This window comes from Phoxinus phoxinus (assembly GCF_949152265.1).
Source record: "Phoxinus phoxinus genome assembly, chromosome: 1".
Taxonomy (NCBI): Eukaryota; Metazoa; Chordata; class Actinopteri; order Cypriniformes; family Leuciscidae; genus Phoxinus; species Phoxinus phoxinus.
In genome coordinates this window covers 43342368-43358296 of record NC_136876.1, presented here as the reverse complement: position 1 = coordinate 43358296, position 15929 = coordinate 43342368, and the positions used below count along the sequence as shown (strand labels likewise).

Sequence of the window (15929 nt, the reverse complement as noted above, 5' to 3'; positions counted from 1 at the left end):
ATTCCTTATTTGTGTTGTGAATAGAATACAAGCACTTTGGCGAACAACGTGTGCTGTAAACATTATTTTATTTATTAACATGAATGAAGTAACTGGGATGTATGTCAGAGACTCTTTCATCAAAATCACATCACAGATGATATTAGCAATAAAATAAACATATAGCTCTCTGGAATGTTTTTGTTTTTTTGGGATGTATTAAGATGCAAATTATATATTGTATACTAATAAAGTTCGTTGGATACATAAAAAAAGCAACATAGATGTGAAGTGTTACATGTAAAAAGCATTACATGCAGTAACACTCGGTTGCTTTATACAGTTTGACAGCTGTATTTTTGTATTGTAGTGTGTCAATAGACACAGATGCATTTATTAAAATGCTAAATTTATAAATGTACTCACATAGCCAGCCTATTAGGACCAGTTTGGCCCTTTAAACACAACTTGCGAACTGTGAAGACGTTCTTGTACAATTTCCAACTAGGAGACTCATATTTACGATAATTCCGAAACCGTACCATTAAACATGTGCTCCGAGTGCAAGCAAGTGAGCAAAACTGGTTATATTCACTCAGACCGGGTTTTTGGAAACCAGATCAAATGGTTTATTGAAAAGATATGGGTTTAATTGAACATCTGTTCACAAATTGTAAATCACAACACTCATTAACGTGAATTTTGTTTGATAGGTGTGTTTACGCCATGTCGGATTTTTCTCTCTCGCCATGTCGGAATTACCGAGATTCCAACATGGATTCCAACAGCTCAGGTGACGTCACGGTGTTTCATCTCATAATTAGGGTAACAATGACGTGAACTCAGCGTGACCCACATCATGTACAATAACACAGTTTTTATGAGGTTACTAATAAGACTAGAGCCTCCATCTCATGTATACATGATTCTAAACAGAAATAAAAGCACTGTAACATTTTTGTTTTATCTGATTACCTTTTTTAGTGAGCATTTTTATTATTAATCAGTCAACAATTATAACAAAGTATCAAACATCAGTAGATACAACATAGAATAGCGGGGGAAAATAACATCCAATAATATAAATAAAATAATAAACGAGTTAAAAACAAAAATAGAAATTTAACTTTTGAGTGCGTGAAAAAAGTGAGTGTAGTGTATAACTTTAAGGCGCGCCCCCTCCCCCGCGCATGCGCGTTCCACTTCATCACGTGACAGCGAGTCTTGTGACAGTGCAGCAGCAGCAGCAGGAAAAACGTCGATTTTGAGTTTGATAAGGAGTTTCAGTCGTTACCAAACACGGATTTCTCTCATAAACGAGAGAAATCAAGAACAGGTCGCTATGGCGCATCTTTAGGACATTTACACGTCTTCAAACCATTCCTGTCCCGACGCTTGCAAGAGCGCGTTGAAGTCGCATGGGGAAGAGAGTGGAGGAACTTTCATCCAATCTTTGTTTTGGTTTTTGTTTGCGTTAGTCCAAGTGATCGTTCAAGCTCAAGAAGATTTTAAACTCGTTTTCTGAAGTGGACAGGACGCCTCGGACTGGATATGGATACTAAACCTCTTCTCCAGGACAGACCTCCGGCGTACAACACGGTCCCGGTGGCCGCGTACGACTACGGCTCGTTCCCCGCGGCCGCTGCTCCCGCGATGGGCTTCCAGGCTCAGGCACCGCCGCCCTACCAAGGCAAGACCACCGCGAACACACACACACACACACACACACACTGGGTTTCATCTGCTCATAATCCTGCCATTTGCAAAATGCAGGATTTTATAACGCATGTGTGTTATTAAGAATGTGATGCTTCAGATTTGAAGAAATCTCTTATGCTCATCAAGGCTGGATTTATTTGATTAGAAATACAGAATAAACAGTAATATTGTGAAATATTATTTCAACTTTAAATAATTGGTTTTCTATTTAATATACTTTATAATGTAATTTATTCCTGTGCTGTAAAGCTGATTTTTTTTGTAGCGTCAATAATTCAGTCTTCAGTGTCACATGATCTTTCAGAAATACTTCTGATATGATGATTTGATGCTCAATAATGGAAAAATTTGTGCTGCATAATAAATATATTTTTTTTATTATGAATTTGTAATCCTTTTTCAGGATTATTTGATGAATTAAAAGTAAAAAAGAACAGCGTTTATTCGAAATATAAATCTTTTGTAACAATATAAATCTTTACTTTCACTTTTTTTTTTATAGCAATTTAACACATCCTAGCTGAATACGAGTATTAATATCTTTCAAGAAAAAAAGGGGAAAAAAACTGTGACCCCAAACTTTTGAACGGTATATTGATTTCTAGTGTAAATAAACGCGGTTGAATTCTTTTTTTAAAACGTTTTATTCATCAATGAATCCTGTAAAAAGTATCACGTCATAATTTTTTAATTAGCAGCACAACGGTTTCCAACATTGATAATAAATCATGTATTATTATAATGACTTCTGAATGATCACGTGACACTGAATAGACCAACGCTACTTTTGCGTCATCGAAGGGTAACGCCCCTTTTTGGGGGAAAACAAACGGATTCCCCTGCGAACAGAACTCGCTCTAGATCTGCAAAATGTTTCTTAAAAAACAAAAATGGCACAAACATACACACTCTCTTTGCCGGCCGAGGACCGTGAGCGGTATTTAAAGAGTAAGTAGCCTATTTTTTTTGTCATTAACACACTCACAGTATGACAAACTAGACGACGAGGCCATGTCAAAAGGAGTCGGTGGTTTAAGTTACTTGGATCATATTTCACTTGATTTATTTTAAGCTATTGACATAGTTTTGTTATCGACTAGCTATACTAGTTAGAAAGACGAAGCTGCTAGCAGCTAACGTTAAAGTTACGTGATTAGCTCTCACTAGGCACGCTATTGGCTGTTAACTGATTTTACTGTTGAAATAGTGGCAGGCTAGGACTAAAGTGGACTTGGCTGGTTTCTGCTCGTGTCACTAAGTTAATTCAAACTTAGTGACAAACTATGTGTATTTAACATGAAGTAGTGTACTTGCTAGTTACTGGCTTTAATTTCGTTATCATACCAACTAAACTGCTGCTAGCAGCTTCGTCTTTCTAACGTTAACTAGTAACGTTAACAACGTTAGCTAGTCGACAACAAAACTATGTCAATAGCTTAAATCAAGTGAAATATGATCCAAGTAAACCACCGACTCCTCTAGACATCGTCTAGTTTGTCATACTGTGAGTGTGTTAATGACAAAAAAAAATAGGCTAACGTTATTTGGTGATTCCACGAGACAGTGGTAACGTTAGATGTCTGAAACTCTGAATAGTCCATATTTGGCCACTGCGTGGGGTCATTAATCCAGTTTTCGACCATTTCAAAGGGACACCTCTGTATCCCCATATCCAGTAGCTTCTTTAAATACCACTCACGGTCCTCAGCCGGCAAAGAGTGTGTATATTTGTGCCATTTTTGCTGTCAAGAAACTTATTAGAGCGAGTTCTGTTCTCAGGGGAATCCGTTTGTTTTCCCCCAAAAAGGGGCGTTACCCTTCGATGACGCAAAAGTAGCGTTGGTCTATACAGGGACACGTTGATCACAGGTATAAGCTAGCCTATTTAACTATTATTATAAACTAGCTATTTTACAGTATATTAAAATAGAAAACCATTATTTTAAATTGTAATAACATTTCACTATTAGAGTTTTTGCTCTGTATTTTTGATCAAATAAATGCAGGCTTGATGAGCAGAAGAGACTTCCTTCAAAAACATGTGACCGCATCGTCAGTTGACAATTGATGAGATCATTGATGAGATCATCATTTCGAGTTAAAAAAACAACAACAAATTATTAGGAATAAATTTAAAAACATTTCAATAAGTGTGTTCACACAACTTTTTAATGACTTTTCACTCACTGGCAACTATAAAAAAATAACTTGAATTAAAAGAGAAATTAAAACAAAATAAAAATATGGTACAACATTCACGGGATGGAACGGCGTTTCTTTCTATAAAATACTATTTTTTTTACTACTCGTGGTTTAAGTGTCTCGAGCCTTAGTACAACAACACACAGTTCTTGGTTTATTTTGAGTCAGAGTAATTCAGTCAAAGATCTGTGGGGAAAAAATGTACTGGTTTGGAAACTAAACTAGACTTTCTAATATTAGTTTATTAATATTAAAATTAGTCTGACTACTAATACATCCTAATGATAATCACTCTTTTCATTCTCAAACTAGCGCAGTCTACGTCTTCACACAAGTGAATTATTATTAGTTAGGTACAACCAGCTCTAAAGAAAAGATGCCTGACTTATAAAACAAGTCTAAGCAGTTTATGCAACAGGTCACGTTTTATGTTTATAATTATTAATGTATTTACGCGACTACATTCTGTGAAAAACGGGTCTCAATCTAAATACCATGGTATATGAACAAGGTAACCATTCAGTACCATGGTACCAAGCTGCCTTCTTATGTAGTTTCATAAGTTTGAAGTCCACAGACCATAAATACACAGACGCACACACGCTAGTTAACGGTTTACCTCTCTCTCAATATGTCACAGTGTACTTTCACCCTTGTGAAAAAGTAGTGCGCTTTAGCATACCTTTAAAAAAGAGCTCTTATTATGGAAATGATATAAAGAACCAACTTTAGTGTTTTTGGACACTTGATTGCATGTTATTTACCATTTACATTTATATTAAACGCAATTAGTTGAACGTAAGAGTGCTTTTTTGACCCGCTTAAGTATGCCTACTTCTGTCATTTCATAAGTACAAAGTCACTGACAAGCATTTGTGATCAATTAAATATACTTTAATGTAATTTCTACTGAAACTTGTGTGTTGTTTTTAAATATATTTCTAATTACACATTTGTAATGATGAAGATCCAGTTCAGTACATTTATAATAATATAATATTAACTTTAAATTTGGGCTGTTAAACGATAAATCGCATCCAAAATAAAAGTTTGTTTACATAATAAATGTGTGTGTACTGTGTATAATTATTTTATATATTTAAATACACAAACATGCTTGTATATGTTTAATAAATATTTACATGTATAATATATACTGGATATAGATTTATATATAATTAATATAAATTATAAATATTTTATATATAAATAACACATTTTTCTTAAATATATACATGAACGTGTGTGTATTTATATATACAAAATAATTATACACTTATTTTGGATGCGATTAATCGTTTAACAGCCCTAATTTAAATGTAATATTGAATAACACACAGTTGTAATTATAATCAAGTGCTTTAGTATGTTAGTCAACACATCAAAATAAGAGCACTTCTTTAAAGCATGACAAAAGATTATTAAAAGATAATGATTTAAAATGTTCTTTAACCCCGTGTTGCTCTTCTGTCGTTTTTTTACCGAAAAATTTTACTTTTTTTTGTGTGTGTGAATATTTTATTTAATCGGAATGGTACGAAACTTGGTAAAAGTTTTGGCACTTGCTATGTGAACACACACAAAAAAAAATCATGGACATGATTCGAAAAAGTTTACAATATATAATCTAGTGGAAGCTTTTGGTACTGCGGCCAAACTAAATCTGACTGAAAAAAAACGAGTAATTTTTTGAGATATCAACCTCAAATTTTTTGGTACACAACTCGTTTAGATTTATGGCTTTGATTATCGTGCAGTTTTAGAGTAAAACCTATTTTTGAAAATATATATTTCATATTAAAATCAAAAATAGTATTTTTGTGCATTTTTTTCATAACAAAGTGTAAAATTCGTAAAGTTAAAAAAAAAAAACGCTAGATTTACGACAGTTTAAGTTGGAAATGTCATTTTCAGAGTGCAGCGTAAATATAATTTAGTACCATAAAATCCCTTAAAAATGCAAAAATATGAAATAAAAAACGTTATCCAACTAAAATATAGTACATTCATTTCTTTGAAATAAAAAAAAAGAGCACCATAGGGTTAAAATACAAAGTTGACACTTTTTAAAAGCTGCAAGTACATTAAAATATAACGTAATATTTGAAGGACACTACAAGTGTGACTTCCTTTTCTCAAGGGTGTCCGCTTCCTGTACCATATTCAGCTCTGCTTGCTCATGAAACGCTTCTGCTCACCACACAGTGAGGAACGTGGAGTGTGTGTTAATGGATGTGAACTCTGACCCGCAGGTTTCCCGGCCGCCACATCCGGTTACCCTGCCGTCCCGGGCCCGCCTGCAGCCGTGGGCACCCAGCCGGCCTACACCAGCACCTACACCATCGTCCAGCCCTCGGTGGTGGTGGTGGGGGGGTGTCCGGCCTGCAGGTGAGGCTTACACACATCACACTCAACAAACTGTGGTTTCTGTATCCGCTCACTCCTCTTCCTGTTCGCTTGTGAGCATGTGACAGTGCATCATGTCGGATGTCACGACTAAAAATACAATAATTAGGATAGAATCAGATTTTTTGGTGGCACTTTACAATAAGGTTCATTAGTTAGCATGGACTAATAGTGAACTGCACTTATACAGCATTTATTAATGTTAATTTTAACACTTACTAATACTTTATTAAAAATCTTTGATAGCAACTGTGAACTAACATGAACAAACAATGAACAGCTTTTTTGTTATTAACTTACACTAACAAAGATGGACATGTATTGCTCATGGTTAGTTCATGTTAGTTAATACATTAACTAATGAACCTTATAGTAAAGTGTTACGATTTTATTATATATATATAATATTATTTTTTAATTTTTTTCATGCTGGATGTTCAAATCGCACAATAAGATTATTTCCAACTCATAATCCTGGCCTTAAATTGGCCTCTTTGAGGTTGTTTTAATCCAGAAGCACTTCCTGCTCGCTCATCTGACTCTGAGAGAGAGTCATGTGACCTCATGATTTCACACTGAACTTTGGTTCACACAACAGATCAGTCCAGTTTAGTGAGCGCGACCACAAAACAAACAATGTGATTGTTGCTCCCTTCCTCCTTTTAAATCATACTGCACTATATCATACATGACATATAGATATAGAAATCTGTCTGTCTATGATTAAGAATTAAAAAGATGTTTGATGCTTTTGTTTTTTAAAAATGCATTTTTACATCTCTAAATAACAGAGGCATGGCGACTGAAATTGAAGCTGCTTCTCTCATATCATAATACATCATGTTTTAATATTCTGGTTGGTTAGAGGGATAGTTTCCCCTAAAAGGACAATTGTCATCATTTACTCTTCCTCATGTTGTTCCGAAAGCCATAAAGGACGATAACTATGATAACTATAAAGATATAGTTCTGAATATAAAAGATTAGCAGAGTACACACCATAACTATAACGGCTCAGAGGAATAATATCGTTGGAATCACTCTCAGAACTAATTTTCTTCAGCTTATGAACGATAAAAACACTGACAGCCAATCAGAATCCATCCTGCTTTAAAGAGCGCGAGCATTTAAAGCGGCGGGCAACGACACGGTCCATCCATTGAAATGGACTCTGCCTACATGTTTATAAAGAGATGAAATAATTTTTCTTGAGGTTTATTGTGCCTTACGAATCGAATTTCTTTGGATTTACGTGATTCAGAAAAACGCCATTTTGATTCAAAATGGCAAATTTAGCAGAAAAGTTACTAATTTTAAGGTATTAAGGCGAGACACGGCAGGCAAAAACATAGTTTTTCTTCCACTGGTCATTTTTTTTTCCAATTTGTCTTCAAAAACATGTCTTCTTTTGGACTTGTGGTGAAAAAAAGTCAGAAATACACATTTAGGTCTTTATTTTACTACACTTTGTCTGTTTGCGTCTGTAGATTTCTCCTAAATTCAACAAAAGTTGTCGTTATAAATCGTCCCGCTGCTCCGCGATCTCTGTCTGCTCCGTCATCACACACACCGCTGGATAGATCTCGCTCTCTCCCGTACAATGCTTTCGGATCCAAATTTGGTCATTTCCTTTTTATCAGCAACCAATCGTGAAAGTAATAGGGCTGAATGCGCAATCTCATTGGCTGATGATAAATCTTTAAAGCCCGTTTTCTCAAAATGACTTTTCTCTCATTCTCCACGTCCAGAAATCTCCACTTCAGTCGCACCGATACACACCAAACTTTCCAGTCTTGTACCTAGTTATATTATGAAGACAGTTACGGAGGGATTTGTAAATATATTGTAAATATATTCCTAGCCTGATTTATATTACATTGGCGAAAAACATGGCGAAAATTTATTTAATGCTATTGACAGTATATTCTGATTTACAGGATAACAAAAGTAGATATCCATAAATCCCTCTGTCATTTTTTCTCCATCTAATATGTGAACACAATGAAAAAATATTTTTTAACCTGGCTTTATCCAATACTCAGATTTCGTTTTTTAAAATATATGCACATTAGCGCATATTTACTTAAATATAGTCTAATTTGCATATTTAAAATTACAGAAAACGTGTAATAATTTTTTTCTCATCTTTATGTAGGTAATCAACTGGGAAAGTTTCATGGTGATATCTGCTAGTTAAAAAATGTCCCCTATTCATGATCACTTTATATGGTGATCAGATTTTTCTGTTCTGCTTTTATTCACATGTAAACATTGATCCACACACACACACACACACACACACACACACACACACACACACACACACACACACAGCATATTAAATATGGGAAACGGAAGCTCAAACGTTTCTGCTTGACGCATGAGAACCAGTGAAGTTTGTTTTAAAGTCCCCCTGTGGTGAAAATCAAGCTTTTATACGTCTATGTGCTGTTTTTAATATTCTTTAAAACAAAGCATGTGTAAATTCACAAGTCGACAGCATTGCTGAGTATTTTCTCCTTAAAACTGCAGTGAACCAAAGACAGTCTCAAAAACACGGTTAGAAATCGCTGGTGTTTCTGACGTCACAAACGACCTTGTAACCAATCAGATCAACGTGTGATCGTCAACCAGTGGATCTCTGAGCTGGTGTGAGTGAGTGGAGGCGGGGCTCATTTGCATATTCATAGAACCGCATATACTAAATGAGACAAGAGTGTAGAGTTACATTCAAGACTATTTTAAGACATGAAGAATCTTTTTTCAAGAAAAAAAAAACATTTAATTTTGGTGATCAAAGATGAGTTTTAAAGGATACAATTATTGACCACAGGGGGACTTTAACTATAGCAAGTACGTTTGAGCTTTTGCTAAAAAATAAATGAAAAAAAAGTGTTAAATTGATATGTATTACTTTTATGATGTATATGAACTTTTTGAAGCTTTAAAGTTTTGCTTGCGCAGACTTTCAACGGATAAACGAACATCTAATAAAATATCTTCATTTGTGTTCTGAAGATGAACTAAAGTCTTACGGGTTTTGAACAACATGAGGTCGAGTAATTACTGACAGAACTTTAATTTTTGGGTGAACCAACCCTTCATCGGGCCAGTGTTCACTCGATATCCATACGCAAGAAGAATTACAGTCAAAGCTATTTTCAGATTTGATTACAGCAAATGGTTACAGCAGAGAATGAAAATAACTTTGGTCGTACGAGAATTGAGACATTATTTTTAGCTGTTGCAACTTGTGCTGATGTGGTTTATCAAATGTCAAACTCAAGGGCTAGATCGGACCAAACATCACATTGTGGGCCAAATTTGCCAAACAATTGTAATATGAACAGTACATAAACCCTTCTTCTCAATGGCACTGGCACATTTTAAAGGGGTGGTTGATTATGATTTCACTTTTCTAACTTTAGTTAGTGTGTAATGTTGCGGTTTGAGCAAAAACAACATCTGCAAAGTTACGGAGATATTTGCTTTTAAAGAAATGGCTTTTTAAGGACTACAACAAACGGCTGGTAGAGACTACACAACATTCCTCCTGGGTTAGTGACATCACCAACCCTAAAATTTACATAAACCCCGCCTCCACGATTTATAGATCATCATGACAGAATATGCTAATCAATGACTAGAAGATAACTACACATCAGCAACATAAAATTCATCAACTAACCATTCAGAAATGTCCTGTTGCTTCTAATAATAATTAATAATTACATAATTCTACATGTTGTCACTTCTTGAGTCTCTCGATCTCTCTGAATCCGGTTTGAACATAAAAGGCTAAAAGTTTTTGAAATGTTCAGTGCGTGAGGTAAAATGACACGAGCTCTTGAAGCTCCGCCCCCTGTGCCGGGAGCAGCAGCTCATTTGCATTTAAAGGGACAGACACAAAAACAGTGCGTTTTTGCTCACCCTCAAAAATTGACAATTTTAACATGCTATATAAAAATAACTGTGGGGTATTTTGAGCTCAAACTTCACACACACACTCTGGGGACATCAGAGACTTATTGTACATCCTGTGAAAACATCATTATACCACCCCTTTAATTAAGATATCTGTATAATCAGGCTGGTCTGGTAGATGTTTCGGTGGCGTATGTGCTGACCGTTGTGCTGTGCTGTGTCCAGGGTCGGCGTGCTGGAGGACGATTTCACATGTCTGGGAATCATGTGTGCCATATTCTTCTTTCCTCTGGGAATCCTCTTCTGTCTGGCCCTGCGTCAGAGGAGATGTCCAAACTGCGGAGCCACGTTCGGCTAGAGGGACCAAAAAAACCCCCGTCGCTGTCTTTTTAATTCAGTTTTAAGCATCAGCATAGTCTATATCTGTAATCATTGCACACCAAAAATGCCAAATGTCGCTTAACGCAAGTATGATAAATGACAGATCACAATAGTAACCAGCCACAAAAACTCTTTTGATTACTTCAAGATGGTTGTCCATGTTTTTAGTAGTTTATACACGCCTCGCAAGCACTATTGTTTTTGTTGTTGTTGTTGTTTATATGAAATCTTAAAGCCAGTCTCCAGTCATCTAATCACTAGTGCCTTTCCGACGGCAGAGAAACCATGAACTGATGGAGCCGGGACTCACTGAGGGAAACTCCCACACGACTCTGGACAAACGCCGACTCACTTTGAGTAACTGTGTCAATTAAACTGATGATTTTCGTTCCCTGATGTTTCTTCTTCTTTCTTTCCAATTGCATCACCGAATGTTTCATCTGTTCTTGCGTATTGAGAAAACCATTGACTAGTTATAATACACTCACTAATCGTGTCAATCACGTCTTAGTCAAGATCAAAAAAGCATTGTCTTTATCATCTTCTTCTGTATTAATTGTTTTATGCTCGATTTAAAAAAACGATTTGTATATCTTGGATTTCTGAATCGGTTTTAGACTTTGTTGACGGGGTCTTATTTCGGGGGCCATGTTTTCATCGCACTGCACTGATGATCAATGTTATATGAGAGCGAAGGTGAATATGCGGTTATGTTTCACAGCCAGATCCGAGTTGAAATGAAACCTGCAATAAACAAGGGAAGTTGGCAGCCGGACAATGTAACGTCACACAAGGACACGCAGTTAATCTTTGACAATGGAAATGTTTTTTTCTTTTTTTTCTTTCCAGTGACCGACAATCAATCTCGGACGTGTCCAGTGTGATTTCATTCATGATGTACTCATAGCATACACTATAGGCACGCTGTTATGATCGGTTATAACTTTTTTTTACATTAAAAGATTGTAAATAAATTCTACAAGTGTCGCTGCTTCTGTTTGTTTCATTTTTATCGGACCTGCTTTTTTGAAATGTCAACATTTTGAACTTCCTCATCTGTGAAACTTCTCAAACTTCCTCATCAAATTCACTCGAACTGTACATTGCGTATACATGACAATTTTACAAAGGATTTCTATGTTTAATAAATGCTGTTTCAAACTTTTTATACATCAAAGAATCCCTGAAAAAAAAAATTCATCATGGTTTCCACAGAAATTAGTTTTCAACATCAATAATGTTTGGTGAGTATAAAGAGACTTCTTTCAAACCGAGGAGTGTATTATACCGTCATGTTCGTGTACCGTTTCTCCCCTAATATATTTAGATTTTAGTGTTTCAAAAAAAGTTTGTTTTATTGCTCATATCTTTTTAGATAAGTGTTAGCAATCTCAGACAGGTTTGTTTAATAGTAAAGTCACAGTTCTCAATATGGGAAGGAAGAAAGATCTTTCTGAAGATTAAAAGCATGAAACACCTCGGTTTAAGGGTCAAGGTTCGATACGAGCTCGCTACATTTACATTTAAAATTAGGTAAAGCTCTTAAAAAAAATGTTTTTATCAAATGCAAATTTAAATCCCTGTCATACTTAATTAAAGCTGCAGTCCGTCGTTTTTCCTCTTTGTCGCCATCTCTGTTCGAAATCTGCAATTGCAGTTATTCGCGGAATTATTAACTGTGCGTGGGTAGTAAATCGGCATGAAACAGCGCGGATGAACACAATGTATTGAGGCTACCGCGTCGCTGTGGATACGTTACTGTCATCAGCAATCTCAGAGTATACTTTTTGAAAGTGTCAACATTATAATTTTCATCGGAAAATGTCATCTGAACAAGTAAGTAACATTCACTTTTGTTCTGACCAAATTCGGGGGGTGGGGGGAAGCATTGCAGTAGGCTATATCATGCTGATTAAATCTAACGATTGCTTATATCACGTCAAAACGTGAAAAATATATATTTTTTAAGTCTTTGGGTTTTACAACTGGTGAATCTCCAGTTGTCACTGGTGATTGTCGCTTTATACTTTCGGGATCCGCCATACCAAGTGCTAAGCTAAATCTCCACCTCCATCATCCACACACGCTAGCCGGGGACTCCTTCTCTATGTGTACAGAAGTGACGTAATGACGCAAAGACATGCTCGAAATTCCCGCGGAAATCCACCAGTACCACTGGAATTAAAAACATTATTACAAGCTTACCGTTTTGAATCGAGGTAAGGCAAGCAGATCGTTTTGAACACTGGCTGGTTACGTTTTTTTCTTCAAAAATGTCTTTTTTGATATTTTTAAACCCAAAAAAGTGCCGGACTGCAGCTTTAACACATACCTGTCAACATTTGTGTACTAAAATACGGGAGATCTGAAGGGGGGGGGGGGGGGGGGGGGGGGGGGGGGGGTTAGACATAAAAAAAAAATCTGATTACTCGTGATAAAAACCTTGTGTTTTTTATATATTTTATAATGTCATAATTTCACAACAAAGAAACAACAAAGACAGTATATTTTAAATATTTGTCTAAAAGGTAGGAAATATACAGAAATTTAATAAAGTTATCAAACAGTTTGCACTGCATAAATGTTAAATTATACATAGATGAATCCTTATTAAAGTTACAAATGTTCTTTTGTCAAGAGCAGTCAGTGTTTTTCTCTGTTCCCTTTGTTCTGTGATTAACTTTCCTGACTGAAAGCTTTTTTTGGCTACTGTGTCTTTAAGAGCAGCCGCCGCTGACAGAGACGCGGATCTCACACGCGCATCATTCTCTCACAACTCTTCTTTATGTTCATTTAAGACTTTATTTAACTAATTTAAGAGTGCTCAGTCTGCTCTTATGAGGATACTCGACAAAACTGACATTTTTGCAGAATTGCGTGTTAGTTCGGTCAACTTCAAGCCGAAAGAGAACTCGATTCTGGCGCTCAATTTGTCTTTGCGTGAATGGTTTAAAAGCATTTGCAAGAATAAAAGCGCATCATATAATGTAACGCCAGCCAAAGGATGACAGAAAAAACGGATCCTGCGTTAATTACGTGAAATATTTACCACGGAGTCTTCTCCTCCCATTTCTACCAGTGATCGCTTTATTCAACTTCCCGCGTCGATCTGCGCACGTCAACAGCGCTACTGAGTTGTAGGTTGCCAGGTTGAGCTCACAAATGGGTTGAAATGTGTATGATGTGTTGATTGCGCGAGTAGGATGAGTTTCATACAAGATCTGGCAACTGGGCAACCTTGGAATAATATATTGATGTGATTATTCATATAACGACGTTTGGGAATACAAATTACGGGAGTTTCACGGGAGAAAGGACAAAACGGGAGGGGGGCGGGAGATGGGTGTGAAATACGGGAGACTCCCGGTGAAAACGGGAGTGTTGACAGGTATGCTTTAACATAACATTAAAAAAAGACCAAATTCAACTCAACTTTTTTGCACTATGTAATGTTTGATTTATTAAAACCAATAAATTCCAAGTTAGACTTTTTTTTAACATATATTCCAAAATAATAACTGGTCAGTAACAATTAAAAAAAAATATATACTATGTGTGAACTACTTTTCAGCTTTTATTTGTCACTTTTTTTCCCCAGCAGTCATCAAGCTTACCGTCTACACCGCAAGCTGATGAAACCCCCCTCAGTCGTCATGTTTACAGGACATTTCAAGTTTGATTTTGACGTGACAAAGCGGTGATATTTAAATGACTCGTTATTTATCGCACGAATCAATCATATCATCCAATCCTACCGCGCTGGAGGCATTGCCTTCTCTCACATGACTTTATCCCAGTCACTCAATTACCGCCACACCAAACACACCCGTCTGTTTAAAGCATTTTATTCTACATCATTTTCCATGTAGCCTAATGAAATTTCAAGCATATATTCTTGGTGAATATTAAATAAGGGGTGAAATTTGGTAACGTCAAAAATCTAATGCTGCAGTTTTTGTTTTGCTAGTAATAGCCTACAAACGGTGAAAAGGCTAATACTGGTAGGCTACCTATTAAAATAATATAAAATATCAATATATAATTCTTCAACCAGTTCTATGCAGCAGAATCAAATTTAACAGTTTTTTTTGTTGTTGTTGACCGGAGCGGAGAGAGTACAGCGCGCGCGCACACACAGGAACGCGCTTCGTTCGAAGTCATAAATCACACTGAGCCAGAGAGTCAAACCATCGCCGAAAACGGATGGGCGCGCCGGCTTTTTAGTCTCTTTCGGCAGCCTAAATTTCGTTGCATCCCTAATTTTAAGACACCCATATGCTCTCGCGGGCTTATATAAAATAATGTGGCGGGTCCGGCCCGCGGGCCTTGAGTTTGACACATGTGCCTTACAACATTTTCAGAGAAAAACATAAAACGCAATCCGCAATGTTGTTGTTTTTTAACTAGTGTTTGTCAGTCTATATCAGGGTTTTTCCATTCGTTCCGGAAGCCTCCGCAGCATTGCATATGAATGCCTGTCGTAACACACATGATTAGTGGAGTAGGCCTACGTCAAGACCAGCACTGGGGTGAAACAAAGATGTGCAGTATAGGCTATAGCGCGCCCTGTTTGTTTTATTTTATTTTACAAAAGCACAACGTTTTCTTGTTATTGTGAGTTTGTGACTGATGCATTATTCTTTTCTGTATGACCAGAAAAGATTGAGTATTTAAAGTTGTTTCCACTGTTGATAGGAAAATGAAAGTGTTCGCGCCGACGCCTGTCATGCAGTGCGCGCTCTACACAAACACTTGGATTTGCACCTAATAGCGAACATATTTCTAGGTTAAAGTTAGAGCGAGCTGCCATGCCAGACGGATAAATCCTTTTCATGTTTAACAAATCAAATCATGCATTTTCTACCTACCGCGAGTTAGCGCTGCTCCAGTTTGAAAAAGGTAACGAGCTAACGAGAGAGCGGCCCCACTAAGGGGGATGCAGAGATTTCGCTGCGTCTTTATATTAACATATTAACTATTGCGGCGCCTCAGACTATGTGCATGATTATGCTGTATTATTCTAGGCTACTTGATAAAAACGTATTGCAGCGAGATTATTCGTGCAATAGAACCAGAACAGCTACGAATGACTGTTATTCATGCGCAATTGAGCATCCACATCAAAGAGCAGGGCCTCGCATTTCAAGTTCGCACAGGGCCTCGCACCCCACCTGCGACGGCACTGTCTAAAACCCCTAGTCTACATGTACAGACGCATTTTTTACCAAGACTTTAAATTATTCGTACTCATTCACAGTGTTCCTAATGTTAATAAGTAGGCCTACTGCGTTCTCATAATTTAACACTAACACACATTT

The 15929-nt window shown here is 36.6% G+C and overlaps 1 protein-coding gene across 1 annotated transcript; it reads left to right on the top strand.

Moving 5' to 3' along the window:
* The first annotated feature begins 1170 nt into the window (after positions 1–1170).
* bri3 (brain protein I3) lies at positions 1171–11784 on the top strand. Its single transcript, XM_079636324.1, has 3 exons — positions 1171–1669; positions 6153–6288; positions 10456–11784. The coding sequence occupies exons 1-3, from the start codon at positions 1531–1533 to the stop codon at positions 10586–10588; spliced, it is 408 nt and encodes a 135-aa protein (XP_079492450.1). The 5' UTR covers positions 1171–1530; the 3' UTR covers positions 10589–11784.
* The last annotated feature ends 4145 nt before the right edge of the window (positions 11785–15929 follow it).